The 15890-nt window shown below is 41.4% G+C and overlaps 1 protein-coding gene across 3 annotated transcripts in view; it reads left to right on the forward strand.

The window, feature by feature from the left end:
- LOC147019372 (uncharacterized) overlaps positions 1-15890 on the forward strand; it is a 102175-nt gene that overhangs the window by 63068 nt on the left and 23217 nt on the right. For 2 of the 3 annotated variants that reach the window (XM_085899835.1, XM_085899838.1), the window contains 2 exons: positions 965-1092; positions 13190-13261. In XM_085899835.1, the coding sequence (XP_085755961.1) occupies positions 965-1092; positions 13190-13258 (197 nt within the window). In that variant the 3' untranslated portion in view covers positions 13259-13261. The remainder of the gene's footprint in view (positions 1-964; positions 1093-13189; positions 13262-15890) is intronic. The other variant, XM_085899837.1, reaches the window with a different exon arrangement.

Here is a 15890-nt window from a genome sequence, read left to right on the forward strand (position 1 = left end):
TTGTTTGTTGATGTGTGTGTGTGTGTGTGTGTGTGTATGTGTGTGTGCGTTTGTGTGTATGTATGTGTGTGTGTGTCCCAACCCTCACATTCAAAATCTCAACCCCAACCCTCACATTCAAAATCTCAACCCCAACTCAATCCTCGCCCAACACAATGTCTTTTTCAAAATGAGATTTCCACCTATATATTTTTTTTACGTTTTTTTTCCTCTTCTTCCAATTCTGTCTTTTAAGGCTTTCAGGTTTGATGACGTAGAAAGGGGGAGTAAGCCTGCACTTTCTTCGCAGAACCTTCTTGATCTTGCTCCCATAAAGCACCATCCGACAAAGAACCACATCGATAGGTTTAGATCCCAAAGAGTGATAGCAACTCCAAAAGTCTCCAAAATATAAACAAATAAAATAATAATAAATAAATAAATATTTATTTATAAATAAATGATAAATAAATAAAAGTCTCTAAAAAAGTATCAAGTCTCCAAAATAAACCCAACTTTCCAAGTCTTCAAGGTATAACCACATTCCTGTTGAGTTTCCAAGATATGTATCACATTGTGAGTTATCAAGCCAGAACCCACATTTCAAGTCTCCAAAATAAAACCAACTTACAAAGTCTCTAAAAGATAACTCATTTCCTGATTTTTTTCAAAATTTGTGAGGTCTCCAAGGTAGGTTTCATATTTAAAACCACCAAGGATAACTCATTTACTAATTTTTTCAAAATTTGTGAGTCTCCAAGGTCGGCCCCATATTTAGAACCATCTTGGCAGAACCCTTTTCCTGAGTCTCCAAGGTAGTTATTTAAACCATCAAGGCAGAACTCATTTACTGATTTTTTTCAAAATTTGTGAGTCTCCAAGTAAAGGTAAAACTTGTATTCTGGCTCATCAAGGTATAACTTGTTCAGTGGGTATTGTCTTGATAACTCACAATGAGTACTATTGCTGTAAAACTCTTTTTCAGGATTTTGCTGGTCTCCAAGGTATAACTCTTTGGTTGGGTCATCAGGATCGAGCTCGTTCTGTGGGTCTTGGTCGCTCATAAAGTCTTCAACCAAGCCAACAATTTCGCCCCAAGTTGTGGCAAAATCGGTATTTTCATATTGCATTTCAGATTCAATTTCCTGTGAGAGAAAATAATAATGTATTAATTAAGTTATTGAATTATTAAATGAGTCGATGTTTAAAAGGAACTGAAAATAGGGAAATAAAATCTTACCTCAATGGATAAGAGGTTTGAATCCAGTTCATCAACTTGAAGGTTGAGTTCCATACAAATATTCGAACTGCAAGGAACCCCAAAGTCATCCCACTCAAGGCCTAGCTCATTCTGTGGGTCTTGGTCGCTCATAAGATCTCCAAAGTATAACTCTTTTGTTGGGTCATCAAGATCGAGCTCGTTTTGTAGATCTTGGTCGCTCATAAGGTCTTCAACCAAGCCAACAATTTCGCCCCAAGTTGTGGCAAAATCGGTATTTTCATATTGCATTTCAGATACAATTTCCTGTGAGAGAAAATAATAATGTATTAATTAAGTTATTTAATTGTTAAATGAGTCGATGTTTAAAAGGAACTAAAAATAGGAATAATAAAAATCTTACCTCAATGGATAAGAGGTTTGAATCCAGTTCATCAACTTGAAGGTTTCGTTCCATACAAGTCGGAGAGTTCCAGGCAAGCACACAGCACACCATTGCCAGCAAAAAAAATGTTTAAAATGGAGCCTGGGCTTGAGGCTTTCATAGGGAAAGACTGGTGGGTGTGGTTTCCTTTGGAAATTCCCTGGGCAAGCCCAGGCAAGCCTTCGTTGGGAAATTTTTCAAAACCATAACATGCTGGAATTTTCGTGTGATTTCTTTGTGAGTCAGAGATGAACTGGAAATGATGTAAGAGTAGGCGGGGCTTAGCAAAAGTGGGCGGGGCATAGGAAAAACGGGCGTGGCTTACGAAAAGTGGGCGTGGCTTATGCAAAAAATAATGTGAGGCTCAGGAGGTGGTCAGACGAGATCATTAAGAGAAGTTTATCATTTCGTAATGGCACAAAACGGGTATCTTAAAAAATATAAAGATTCAAATGTTTTGTTTTTAAATATTTTAGATGGGGATTATTGTGCAAAGAAAATTAAACTATTGAAGGAATTTGAGAATGAACAAATCTTTATAGGTTCAATGAGTGAGCTAAACAATATGCATTGGTTATTTGAAAAAGAGTGTCCCGAGGTTAAAAGGGGAGACAAATAAATATACCCTGGGATAAAAAGGGGGTTTACTTTTTAGGAAAAAAAAATGAATCGCTGAAAATCCCCCATTCACTTACATGGGGAAAAGTGAGCCAGAATCAGTATATTCACCCTACTTATGTATATATATATATATATATATATATATATATATATATATATATATATATATATATATATATATATATATATGTATATATATATATACCTCAATATACCTTTATACACATCTATACATACTAGTCCGTGCCCGTAAAAAAAAAAAAAAAAAAAAAAAAATCAAACCGCGAGCAAGAAACAACAACCACACAGGCCGTTTCTTCCCTCTCGCGTGCCCGTACGTGCGTTGCCCGGAAGTTCGCATATCGCACTTATGATTATTTGCAATTTAGTTTTAATGACCAATTATTCAATTAGCGTCAACGTATTTTGCCTTTTCGCAATGTCGTCGCAAGGAAAAACAAAAAGAGAATAGAAGAGAAGAGAGGAACAAAAAAAATTTACTTCCTGGTTCGGAGCACACCAGCTCACTCTGATGTTCCCGAAATGTATGCACCATCTAATATGAAAACGATCATAACTTGGGCCATTGTGTTTATCTATAAATGCGCATAATAAATCGAGAAATTATTAGAATACACGAAGTCATCACTATCCGGAAGCCCGTACGTTATAACCTGTAATGGGGAACATGGCTGAGCTTCCCTTCCCCATCGGCCACGCCCACGCAACAACGTGTCTTGTCATTGGTTTGGTAAATAAATGGCCATAACTTGGGAACCACTTGTCCGATTAATATCAAACCTTGAAAAGGCACATCCTCAGGTCACCAGCAATATACCTGGAAAGTTTCAATTAGATCGGACCAGTGGTTATCGAGAAACAGTGGTCACACACACACACACACACACACACACACACACACACACACACACACACACACACACACACACACACACACACACACACACACACACACACACACACACACACACACACACACACATACACATTGCTGGAATTATATATATATATATATATATATATATATATATATATATATATATATATATATATATATCAATACAAATCTATACACATTTATGCATATATATATATATATATATATATATATATATATATATATATATATATATATATATATATATATATATATATATATATATCAATACACATCTATACACATTCATGCATATATATATATATATATATATATATATATATATATATATATATATATATATATATATATATATATATATATATATATATATATATATATACCTATGTACACTCAGTGTACAAAACATTAGGAACACCTGCTTTTTCCATAATATAGACTGATCAGGTGAAAGCTATGATCCATTTTTGATTCCACCTGTTATATCCTCTTCAATCTGTATAAATGAAGGGAAGGAGACTGGTTAAAGAAGGATTTTTAAGCGTCGAGATGATTAAGACATGGATTGTGTATTTGTGTCATTTTGAGGGTGAATGCGCAAGACAAAAGATTTAAGTGCTTTTGAATGGGATATGGAAGTACGTGTCAGGCGAACCAGTTTGAATGTGTCAAGAAATTCATACTGCTGGGTTTTTCACGCTCACCAGTTTCCTGTGTGTATCAAGAATGGTCCACCACCCAAAGGACATCCGGCCATGGCAGGCCAGTGGTCGAAAATGTCTCATTGATGAAAAAGGCCAAATGAGGCCACCACGAATGGTGCAGAGCAACAGACGGGCTACAATTAATTAACTGACAGTCCAGTACAACATTGGTGCCGAAAGACCCATAAAAGAATACACAACTCATCATACCTTGACACGAATGGGGAATGGCAGCCGACGACCGGACAGAGTTTCCCTTCTTTCAGCAACAAACAAGAACCTGCAGTTGCAGTTGGCGAAGGAATGAAAACAATGAACACTGGAGGATTGGAAAAACATTGCCTGGTCTGATGAATCCCGGTTCCTTCTGTTTCATGCTGATGGGAGGACTAGGGTATGGAGAAAACCACATGAGTACATGCATCCATCATGCCATGTGTCAACATTGCAAGTGTGGTGATGGTGGTGTGATGGAGTGGTGTGCGGTGGTGTGGTGTGTGATGGTGTGGGGTGTGTTTTCATGGCACATATTGGGTCCCTTGATAAAAGTTGAGCAACGTTTGAATTCCACAGGATATCTGAACGTCATTGCCAATCAGGTGCATCCCTTCATGGTGGCAGTGTATGCATCTGTGAATGGATTTCTTCAGCAGGATAATGCCCCATGCTACAAGGATAAGATTGTCCAGGAATGGTTCCATGAACATGACAGTGAATTCAGCTTACGACAGTGGCCTGCCCAGTCACCAGATCTCAATCCAATTAAGCATCTGTGGGATGAGATGGAGCGAGCCATTCGGAGTCGAGATCCACTACCAGCGAACTTGACACAACTGTGGGAAGCATTGGAGTCAACATGGGCCAACATACCTGTGGAACACGTTCAACACCTTGTGGTGTCCGTGTCCTGACAAATCAAGGCAGATGAGGGCACAATGGGGGTGAAACTCAATACGAGGAAGGTGTTCCTAATTTTCTATACACTGAGTGTATATGTATATATACAGTTCCAACAGAAAGTCGACACCCCGTTTGAAATGTTCACCTTTTCTTGCCTTATAGCCTGGAATTAATTTGCATTAATTCGGACTCTTTCCATCTTTATTTACACATCGTAACCAACAACTTCCAAGTGAAAACAAAACTAGAATATCTTTGTTGGATCAGTGTCCATCCCCCCTGAGTTAATACTTGGTTGAAGCACCTTTGACAGCAATTACAGCTGTGAGTCGGTTGGGATAGGCCCCTACCAACTTTGCACACCTTGGTTGGGCAACACTTGCCCACTCTTCTGGACAAAACTGTTCAAGCTCAGTCAAGCTGCATGGGGAGGGTTGATGGACAGCAATCTTCAAGTCATGCCACAGATTTTCGATTGGATTTAGGTCGGGGCTCTGACTGGGCCACTCAAGAACATTTATCTTTTGGTTCCTTAGCTACTGCAGCGGAGCTTTGGCTGTGTGCTTCAGGTCGTTGTCATGCTGAAAGGTGAACTTCCATCCCAATTTCAGCTTTCTTGTCGAGGATAGCAGGTTTTCTTCAAGGATATTTCTGAATTTTGCTCCATCCATTTTTCCTTTATATGCTGACAAGTGTTCCAGTCCCTTGTGATGAGAAACATCCCCATTCTATGATGCTGCCACCACCATGCTTCACAGTAGGGATGGTGTTCTTTGGGTGATGTGCTTTGTTGGGCTTGCACCAAATGCAACGTTTTGCATTTCAGCCAAAAAGTTCTTTCCTGGTTTCATCAGAACACAAAACCTTTTGCCACATGCCTTCAGAATCTCTGGATTTAAAAAAAAAATTTGCACACTTCAAATGGGACTCAAGGTGGCCTATTTTGAGTAGCGGCTTTCTTCTTGCCACTCTACCATCCAGGCCAGTCAAGTGGAGTGCCTGGGATGTTGTTGTCACGTGCACACAGTGACCAGTCTTTATCCGAAAGGCCTGTAGCTCTTTCAAAGTTTCCATTGGCCACTTGGTGACCTCTCTGACCTCTTGGTGATCAGTCTCCTTGCCTGGTCATCCAGTTTGGAGGGACTGCCTGATCTAGGCAGGGTCTTCATGGTACCATACACCTTCCACGTCTTAATGATTGTCTTCCCTGTGCTCCACAGGGATATTCAAGGTCTTTTCAATATTTTTATACCCATCTCCTGATCTGTGCCTTTCCACAACTTTATCCCAGAGGTCTTTTGAAAGCTCCTTCTTTCTCACGTTTGAGTATTCCCTATGAAATGCACTACCCAGTATAGAAAACTTACAGGAACAGCTGATTTTATTCTGAAACAAGTATAAGAGCCATAAAATGTCATAGCCCCCATTGTTTGTGTAATTTTGCTGAGTGGAGTAAAAGGGTGAGCCCATATTTATGTACAACTAAAATGGCCACCAGTCTACCAGTTGTCCATCTTTGATCAGATCACAAAATAAAGTGATGGGCACGTGGATACCATCATGTACTGTGTTTGTGCCAAGTTTGAACAAAATCTGACCATGTGTGTCTGAGAAATGGTTGGGGACTCCTTTAATACCTTGGATCTGATCTCGAAAACAAAATGACGTCCATATGTAAGCCATCATTCATTATATCTATCTGCCAAGTTTGAACAACATCGGTCAATGCATGTCCGGGAAATGTGTTCAGCATCAGAATGTGTTCAGAAATGGTTGAGGAGGTGTTCAGCATCAGGTTTTTTTTTTTTTACAACTAAAATGGCCACCAGTTGGCCATCTTTGATCTGATGCTGGGGGGGGGGGGGAAGAAAAAAGACGTGCTTATGTATGCCATCCTTCCTTTTATTGGTGTGCGAAGTTTGAACAAGATCGGTAAATGCCTGTCCAATAAATGGTTGAGGACATGTTTGACACTGGGGTTTTTTTAACAACTAAAATGGCCACCAGTCGGTCATCTTGGATCTGATGTCGAAAAAAAAATGACATGCATATGTAAACTGTCATGTCTTGGCTTTGCACCAAGTACGAATAAAATCAGTCCATACTTGTCCAAGATATGGTTGCGGATTGCACGCATGTATGCCTGCACGGACACCAAAATCAAAACCAAATCCATAAGCCCCAATTTCGGCCGAAGTCCAATGGAGGCTAATAATCAGAATCAACATATTTTAACACAGGTGGAGGCCAATTAACTTGGTGTGTGATTTTGAAGATGAATGGTTACACCTGAGCTAATTTACAATTGCTATTAAAAGGGGTGGACACTTCTCCAATGAAGATATCCTCGTTTTGTATTTTGAATTAATTTTCTGAAATTTGTAGAATTTGATTTCCACTTTTGAAGTTGTGGGTTACGGTGTGTAAATAAAGGTGGAAAAAGTCTGGTTTAATGCAATTTAAATCCAGGCTATAAAGCAACAAAAGGTGAAAATTTATTTTTAAAGGGGGTGTAGACTTCCTATAGGCACTGTACTGTAGATTAAAACGAAAAGCACGGTCGGTGAAGCCGTCAGTCCATGAAGCCGTGAAGCCGTCCGTCAGTCTAACGTCCTGTTTGAATGTTAAGACCCCTAAAGACCCAAAAGACCCCAAGGACCCAAAAGACCCCAATGATCCAAAAGACACACATAACCCAAAAGAACCCCAAGGATCCAAAAGACCCAGATGACGAAAAAGACACCGAGGACCCATAAGACCCTGAAGACCTTAACACCATTTCGACCCCTTACACCCTTCAGAAAATTTAGACAGCTTAGACCCTTGACCATTTAGACCACTTGGACCTTTTTTAATCACAAATAAATCTATGTGTGTGTGTGTGTGTGTGTGTGTGTGTGTGTGTGTGTGTGTGTGTGTGTGTGTGTGTCATTGCGTCTCCTCCATAACTCCAAAACCACAAAACTGAGCTTTGATGTTTAACTGATGATGACCGCATAATCTTTGTTTGTTTGACAGTCACCGGGCCGAGGCTTCTGTGTTGGAGGCGACGCTTTGGTGTGGACTGTGTCCAATGGGGATTGGCGGAGTGCTCATCACACTCCACATGTTTTGATTTCCCCGCTGAGCACATCACCTGCCTTCTGGTTGAATGGTTTGCATTAGCAGGAACAATCGTCTGGGTGGCAGACGGATGGTTGTTCTGCGCGGATTATGCGGTTTTTCCGTGTGAGACATAATACGTGGCGATGCTCACCATCACAGTCAGGAGGTGCTCACGAGACCGTCGCTGCCTGTCATCCACTGTGCCCGGCACTCCGCCGTTCCAAAGCTCTGTATGCTGCTCTAGCTGGATCTCCGGGTCACCCCCAAGATCACCTCCGAATCACATCTGCTTCTCTTTCCTTCTCCTTGCCTTCTCCCAATCGCTCCTTGCCTCATTATTATGGCAAACTCGCAAGGTCAATCTTACAGCAAGGTGACGCTCTGTCTGAATCCAAAGATTGACCACAGCTTAACCATTGGTTGAGAGCACCGGTTTTCACAACAAAGCTTTCACCCACTTCGGTCACACCATGTAATGTCCTTGTTGAACAAAGCATTCAGCCTCAACACCGGTCATCTTCAAAGCTCTGTTGACCTTCCGTCACCCACGACGCATACCGATGTCTGTGCATGAATCCTTTGTCACACTTTACATCTCATTTAATTACTTCACTGAAACTCAAGTTGCCTTTTGTCCCTTAATTATCGAATCATGTTTTTAACACAAAACTTAACATTTCCAATCATAGAGGATTTATATAGGATTTACTAATCCAGAACAATATATATATATATATATATATATATATATATATATATATATATATATATATATATATATATATATATATGTATTGTTATGGTTGTGGGGGTAGATGGAGGAATTTCATAGGAAAGTGATGATTGAATAGAGTTGTTTGGTCCTTGATGTGTAGGAGACATCTTGATGTAATGAAGTCATGAAACTGTAAGCTTAAGTGTTACGCGTCACCACACAGGGGGTGGTGCAGTGTTACTTAGGTAGGGATTAAGGTTAAGTTCCCCAGTATGTGATTGCCCCACCCTGTGACTTTTCCCGATGTTTTTGTATTACAACCCAGCAATGGACTATTATAAGTGAGCTGCATGACCAAGTAGGAAGAAGCCCTGCCTTCAAGGGTGACGGCAGGCGAAGTCATGCCCCCAAGGCTTATGATTGATGTACGTGATGTTAGAAGGGAGGCAGGCATGCCGAAAACGCAAGAAGCCCCACCTTCCCAGGTTTTGTGCGAGCGAGCCATGCCCCAGAGGTGGAATGGTTGTTCAGTGACGTCAGACAGTTCAGAGAAGGAACACACAAGTGCGGAGTGAGGGACGCATGCGGTCGAGAAAGAACGTAGCTCAGAGATGGCCTGTAAGAACAGGGCTTCACGGCTGGCTTTCCTTCAACGCATGAAGAAGTCAGCATGATTATCGTATTCCTGCTGAGGCGATTTGGTTCGTGTACTGAGCAGGACCTTGGCCTTTGACTCTTGGTTGGGTCATGAGAGACGGACCTCGGAAACATGTGTACGTCACCGAAGGGGATGATACCATTCTGCAGAGCGCATCGGCAGGCGTGATAGACGAAGAAGCTGCACGACGGTCGGTGAGCCTTGGTGTTGAACACCGCTCACGGATTTCCTGATGAACTTTCCCACTGCAAGAGAGTGGCTTGGTGCCATTTTGTGTGCATCTGCACATGCAAATAGAAGCACCTCAATTCCACCTTCCGTAAGGACCATCTCTGGACCAAGCTAAGTGCCAGAATAAAGGAAGGCTTTTCTTTGATTTTTTTTTTTTTTTTTTTTTTTTTTTTTTTTGTATACCTTGGTCGAGGCTCGTATGAGAGCTAACACACAACTCACAGCAAGGAGGCATGAGACAAGAGGGGCGGGAGTGGAAGGGACAAAACATTGGGGAACAGACACAGGTGAACTGTGGAAGGGAGAGGGATGGGGATGGGACGGGGAACATGGCGAGCGCAAGATGGACATTAAAGGGACTTTCAGGAAGCAAAGCAGGAGAATTGAAGGAAGTCGGCTTGGGTGGATTATCGGGGTAGAAAAGATCGAGGATTTGGATGGGGGAAGATAAGAGGTGGTGGTGAACAGCTGTTTTGAAAGCCTGAAGGGAAGAATGGGAAAGAATAGAGTGAGGAAGTTTATTCCAAAGGCGGGAAAAAAGAGGAATGAAAGAGTGAAGATGAGCAGTGATTCGTGATTTTGGTAGTTTTACCAGAAGGGGGTTGTTGGCGGACCTTGAGCGCCCTGTGGAAATGTGGTTGGGACAAATCGCAGAGAGAGCAGGGGGCAAGGCTGGAGAGGAGTCGGTAGAAGACAGAAAGACCACCGACCAACCTGCGGTGATTGAGTGAGAGGCCCAAAGACTCAGCTTCATTGCGGGAGATGCCAATGATCTTAAAAGCCCTGGTTTCGACAGCGTGAAGTCGAGAAAGGTGGGAGGCAGGAGCACCAGCCCAGAGGGGAGAGCAGTACTCCATCAGGCTACGGACAAAAGCTTTGTAAGTGGTCAGGAGCTCAAGAGGGCCGAGGAAGGACTTTGCACGACGGAGGATTCCCAGTCGGCGACTGGCTTTTGAGGCAAGGTTGGAAATGTGACTTTCCCAGGAAAGGTCATGGCAGATAGTGAGACCCAGAAGCTTGAAAGAAAAGACTTCTTCCAGAGGATTGTTGAGAAAGTGGATGGGGGGGTTTTGTAAACGGTCCTTTCGAAGAGACATAGTGAGAGTGTGAGATTTGTCTGGATTGAAAGACATGTTCCACGTGTTGGACCAGTTTGTGATTTTATCCAGATCTGCAGTGAGCGAAGAAGCTGCTGCTTGCCGGTCTGAGGGATGACAGATGGTACGGCAGAGGGTTGAGTCATCGGCAAAGTTGAGTCATTTTGTTTCCCCTTGTCTCTATTTAAGTCTATGTGTCGAGGCACCTTGATTTAGACTTTCGGATGAATTTACCACACGTATTATTATATTCTGATTATTGTTGTTCCTTGTAAATATTTATATTGTCATTAAATTCCCGTGTTTATTTTAAGTTGCTGTGTCAGTTTATTTGTTGTGGGGTTTGAGTAGAACCCCCCCCCCCCCCCGTGCATCCATCTGTGCCTCCGTCACTCTGTCATTGCGCTCCACGCCCTCCCACGCGTGTTATAATCTCTGTGGATCAACATGTCCGCCTCCTCTTAAGGAAACGCCACTCGGTTATCCGGGCTGACGTGGTGTTAACCATCCTTCACCATAATTTGGGTCGGGGGGGATTAACTGAACCGCCAGACCCGTGACAGTGTAAACATATATATATATATATATATATATATATATATATATATATATATATATATATATATATATATATCTTGAGTCTTGAAGGAGTTCACACATATTCTGAGCACTTGTTGACTTGTTGGCTGCCTTTCCTTCACTCTGCGGTCTAACTCATCCCAAACCATTTCAATTGGGTTTAGGTCAGGTGATTGTGGAGGCCAAGTCATCTGATGCAGCACTCAATCTCTCTCCTTCTTGGTCAAATAGCCCTTACACAGCCTGAAGGTGTGTTTTGGGTCATTGTCTGCTGTTGAAAAACAAATGATGGTCCCTCTAAGCACATACCAGATGGGATGGCTTATTGCTGTAGAATGCTGTTGTCACCATGCTGGTTAATTGTGCCTTGGATTCTAAATAAATCGCTGACATTGTCACCAGTAAAGCACCCCCACACCATCACACCTCTTCTTCCATGCTTCACGGTGGGAACCACACATGCAGAGATCATCCGTTCACCTTCTCTGCGTCTCACAAAGACACGGCAGTTGGAACCAAAAATCTCAAATTTGGATTCATCAGACCAAAGGACAAATTTTCACCGGTCTAATGTCCATTGCTCGTGTTTCTTGGCCCAGTCTCCTTCTCCTTCAATCCTTCAATTGGTCTCCTTCAATCGTGGTTTCTTTGCAGCAATTCGACCATGAAGGCCTGATTTACGTTGTCTTCTCTGAACAGTTTATGTTGAGATGTGTCTGTTCCTTGAACTCTGTGAAGCATTTACTTGGGCTGGATTCTGAGGTGCAGTTAATTGGTGATTTCTGAGGCTGGTCACTCGAATAAACTTATCCTCTGCAGTAGAGGTAACTCTGGGTCTTCCTTTCCTGTGGTGGTCCTCTTGAGATTCAGTTTCATCATAGCACTTGATGGTTTTTGTGACCGCACTTGAAGAAACTTTCAAAGTTCTTGAAATTTTCCGGATTGACTGACCTTCATTTCTTAAAGTAATGATGGACTGTCGTTTCTCTTTGCTTCGTTGAGTTGTTCTTGCCACAATATGGACTACTACAGTACAGACAAAATAATGGTCTTTCACCAAATAGGGTTATTTACTGTATACCAACCCCACCTTGTCACAACACAACTGATTAGCTCAAACGCTTTAAGAAGGAAAGAAATTCCACAAATTAACTTTTAACAAGGTACACCTGTTTATGGAAAAATATTCCAGGTGACTACCTCATGAAGCTGGTTGAGAGAATGCCAAGAGTGTGCAAAGCAGTCATCAAGGCAAAGGGTGGCGACTTTGAAGAATCAAAAATATAAAATATATTTTGATTTGTTTAACACTTTTTTTGGTTACTACATAATTCCATTTGTGTTATTTCAAAGTTTTGATGTCTTCACAATTATTCTACAATGTAGAAAATAGTAAAAATGAAGAAAAAATAATAAAAAAAAATAAAAAAATATATATCCATCCATCCATTGGTACCATACTCTGTGCAGAGCGTTGGTGCTGCCAAAGCAGTCTCCTTGTCTATTGGGCACAATCATGGGCTGGTCACCACTCTGGCAAAATGAGTGCCAGCATGCTGGTATCCTGTGTCAACCTCAGAAGGATGACAGGCAGAGTCAACCCCACCTGGTTACTTATTAATTCAATAGCAGAGTGGGATTTGAATGCAGGATCCTTGGATCCCAAGTCCATCACCCTAACCATTAAGCCAACACCAGGCATTACTTTCAGACCCATGGGCGATATCATTTGAATGTAACAAAAACCCTCAATAAAGACAACAATTTGATCAATTTCCTGTACAAGCTGTCTTTTGATAATTTCATGATAAGTGGGAATATTTTTGCAATACCTTTGAGAATCTTCAATAAACTTGACTCAGTTTCGTGTCTAACATATGCCTATCAAAATGTGTTAGTTGTTGGTGGCAGTGATGCAGGACATTGGTATTTCACCAATTATTTGAGGACAGTAAAATAGTAACTGGAATACAAATGGCAATTGTGTCTGATTATTTCACCTTCGTTCTGTGTTACTTTCTTCCATCTCTCCCTATAGAGTCAGAATGCAGTGTATGCCAAGAGAACCCATTGTATGAACCATTTTCTGAATCATCTTCCAAAGTGAACGGTATGACAGTTTCAGCGCTTGACATTGAATGTGTTGTTATATGAGGGGTGATCAGTAAATTCATAGCTTGATTTCATCCTCATTGATCAGTAAGTTTGAAAATATATCTTCATCTTGATTATGTTTCCCTCATCCATCTGAAGTCATTAACTTCCTGACCAACACTTGTTGGCCAATAACCAAAGCCTTTCACTTGATTCCAGTGATAAACACAAATCCATGATTCATGTTTATATTGGCCTGGCATTCCCATCTGAATTCCAAACTAGTGATGCTCTGATCCCAGATTGAAATCCTGTAGGAGGATAATTATTGTTGAGAGAGGTATGTTAATTTCCATGGGAAAGAAGGTGAACAGGTTCTCGCCCCTGCTTTGAAGAAGGGCTCCTTCCTGAAACCTGTTTACTTTACCTCTTCCCTTGATGGTTAACGGACCACTCTCAACATTCGATTGTGAAAATGAATTGTCCTTATTGTTCCGCCAATGCGGACCCGCTCTCATCCTTTATAAGGACTAGTTTTCCATTGTGTGAAATCCCACGTACATTGTCTACTATTGTGTTTGTAAATTCAGGAAGAATTAGACTGCATCCCAATATATTTTTCCTTCGTGGGATATATTTTATAGCTCCTCCATAAGCCTCCATCAGAAAACCAATCCGTTGTGCTGCATACCTCAGTATTCTAGTACCTTTTGGCAGTCTTTGGTAGTCCATCTAATGTTTTCCGTCCTCCGTAACGGTAGAATAAGTGCTACCAATGCATTCACTTTGCAAGGAATACACTCGATGATTTTCCATAGTCTTCTCAATAGAGTTTGAAAGGAACTTTCAGTCACTGGATTAAATCACATCAACTCATCTTCCCTCAGCGCAGAATCTATCTTTGACATCAGAGCAGGATTTTAAAAATGACAAATGGTGAACACGCGGGGCTGACAGGAGAGTTCCAAGGTGGCATATGCTTCACATTTGAACCGTGTACTTACTTTTATTACTGACCTGACGATAAACTTTCAGCCTGGTGTTTCACCTGGTGGGTGTCGTATCATTGAATACGCTGTTCTTCACATTGAACGTTGAGCAGGGTGTCTGGTGGATGTTCATGACCCCACAGTGCCTTTTAGAAAGAGTAAGCAATTGTGTGCCATATGCCCGTTGCCAAAACTCTAAATTCCTGCCATAATCCTTGCATGAATGTCAGGCCTGGCCAGACAGTTTGCGACAAGTTATACCAACTGCATTCACTCAAGGAGCCGCCGACCTGGATGGAATACTGGGACACGGCGGAACATGCTGATTTTGACAAATTTGCGAGAACATGCCATAAGAGGGTGAAGATCAATTCAATAAAACAACAAGTCTGCATTCATGCTTTCTGCTTTCAGGCTTGAACATGAAGATTCTGTATAAATTGAAATGTCCCAGCATTGCTTGCCTGCCTGTACATGTTGAATTATTTAATGTTTTCGTTATACCAGTACCAGCAAAAGGGTATCAGGAGAACACATTACATTTAATCCTGTGCGCCCCAGATAACGCAACAGCATTGCTGTTCAAAAGTTATCTACTGCGGAAATTGTGAGTCCAAGGTTAATGCAACTTTATTCCACAGTCGAGCTGACGTGCTCAGATAACTATCTCACTCTCGAATCGCGTGTTTCTTCATGAGCCAAGATTATGACGGTTGTACTTCATTTCCTTTCTCCTTTATACATATCAGCAAGTCTCACAATCTTATCAAGTTTTTCAAATATCATTTGGCCTGTTAGACATTCCTATCTGAGCTTGGAGCTTGCGATGCTCGGATAACAGGTTCAAGCCCCATATACTTTGTTAATGTGTTCATTGTCGACTACAATGTGTTTGTAATTAATGTAAGATTATACTCTTGTCTCCTCGTGTCCTTGTCCATCATGTGGTTAATGCACAAACTCCTCCTTGAGCCTCAGATCACTCTGTTTGAAAAGGTTAAATGATCTTCCAATGCAGGGATAGAATCCATTGTTTTTAATCCAGTTTCGAAATGATAGGAATGCTTTAACTAAGAGCTTTTAATGTGAAGCATATTCCGAACAAGATATTATGAAACAAGGTGAAAAGAGTGCTTGTTTGATTATACAAGTTGAGTGTTTGATTATTTAGTTAGTGAGAGTACATTTTGTGCATTGTTTACTCCGTCCAAATGATGATAAGCAATCACCTCGTCAAAAGGAAGGTACCATTGTCTTTATTGCCATCACTCATCATATCTCTGACAGGTTATACTGTGACCCACCAGTGATCAGTAATGTTACAAAGCAAGAGGGAGTAACGGCACACACCAGCTTCCTCTTTCAAAAGGCTTTGTGTACATTTTCAATGCCTACAGGCAAGTTCTCTCAGACAGTACAAGGCGTGTGGGGAGGGCAAGGGAAGGCACTGTGAGAGGAGGGTTCATCTGGAAATAACCACCATCCGGACACGTCCAGAGATAACCACCATCTGGACATAACAACCGTCTGGATATGTGCGGAGATAACCACCATCTGGGCGTAACCACCGTCCAGTTCCTTTCGGAGACAGACAGAGATAGTTAGAGAGAGGCGAGAAGATGCTGCACTGTATTTGGAGAGTGGAGAGTGGAGAGT

The sequence above is a fragment of the Eptatretus burgeri genome, chromosome 10 (genome assembly GCF_056783735.1).
Source record: "Eptatretus burgeri isolate ZD-2024b chromosome 10, Ebu_testis_v1, whole genome shotgun sequence".
Taxonomy (NCBI): Eukaryota; Metazoa; Chordata; class Myxini; order Myxiniformes; family Myxinidae; genus Eptatretus; species Eptatretus burgeri.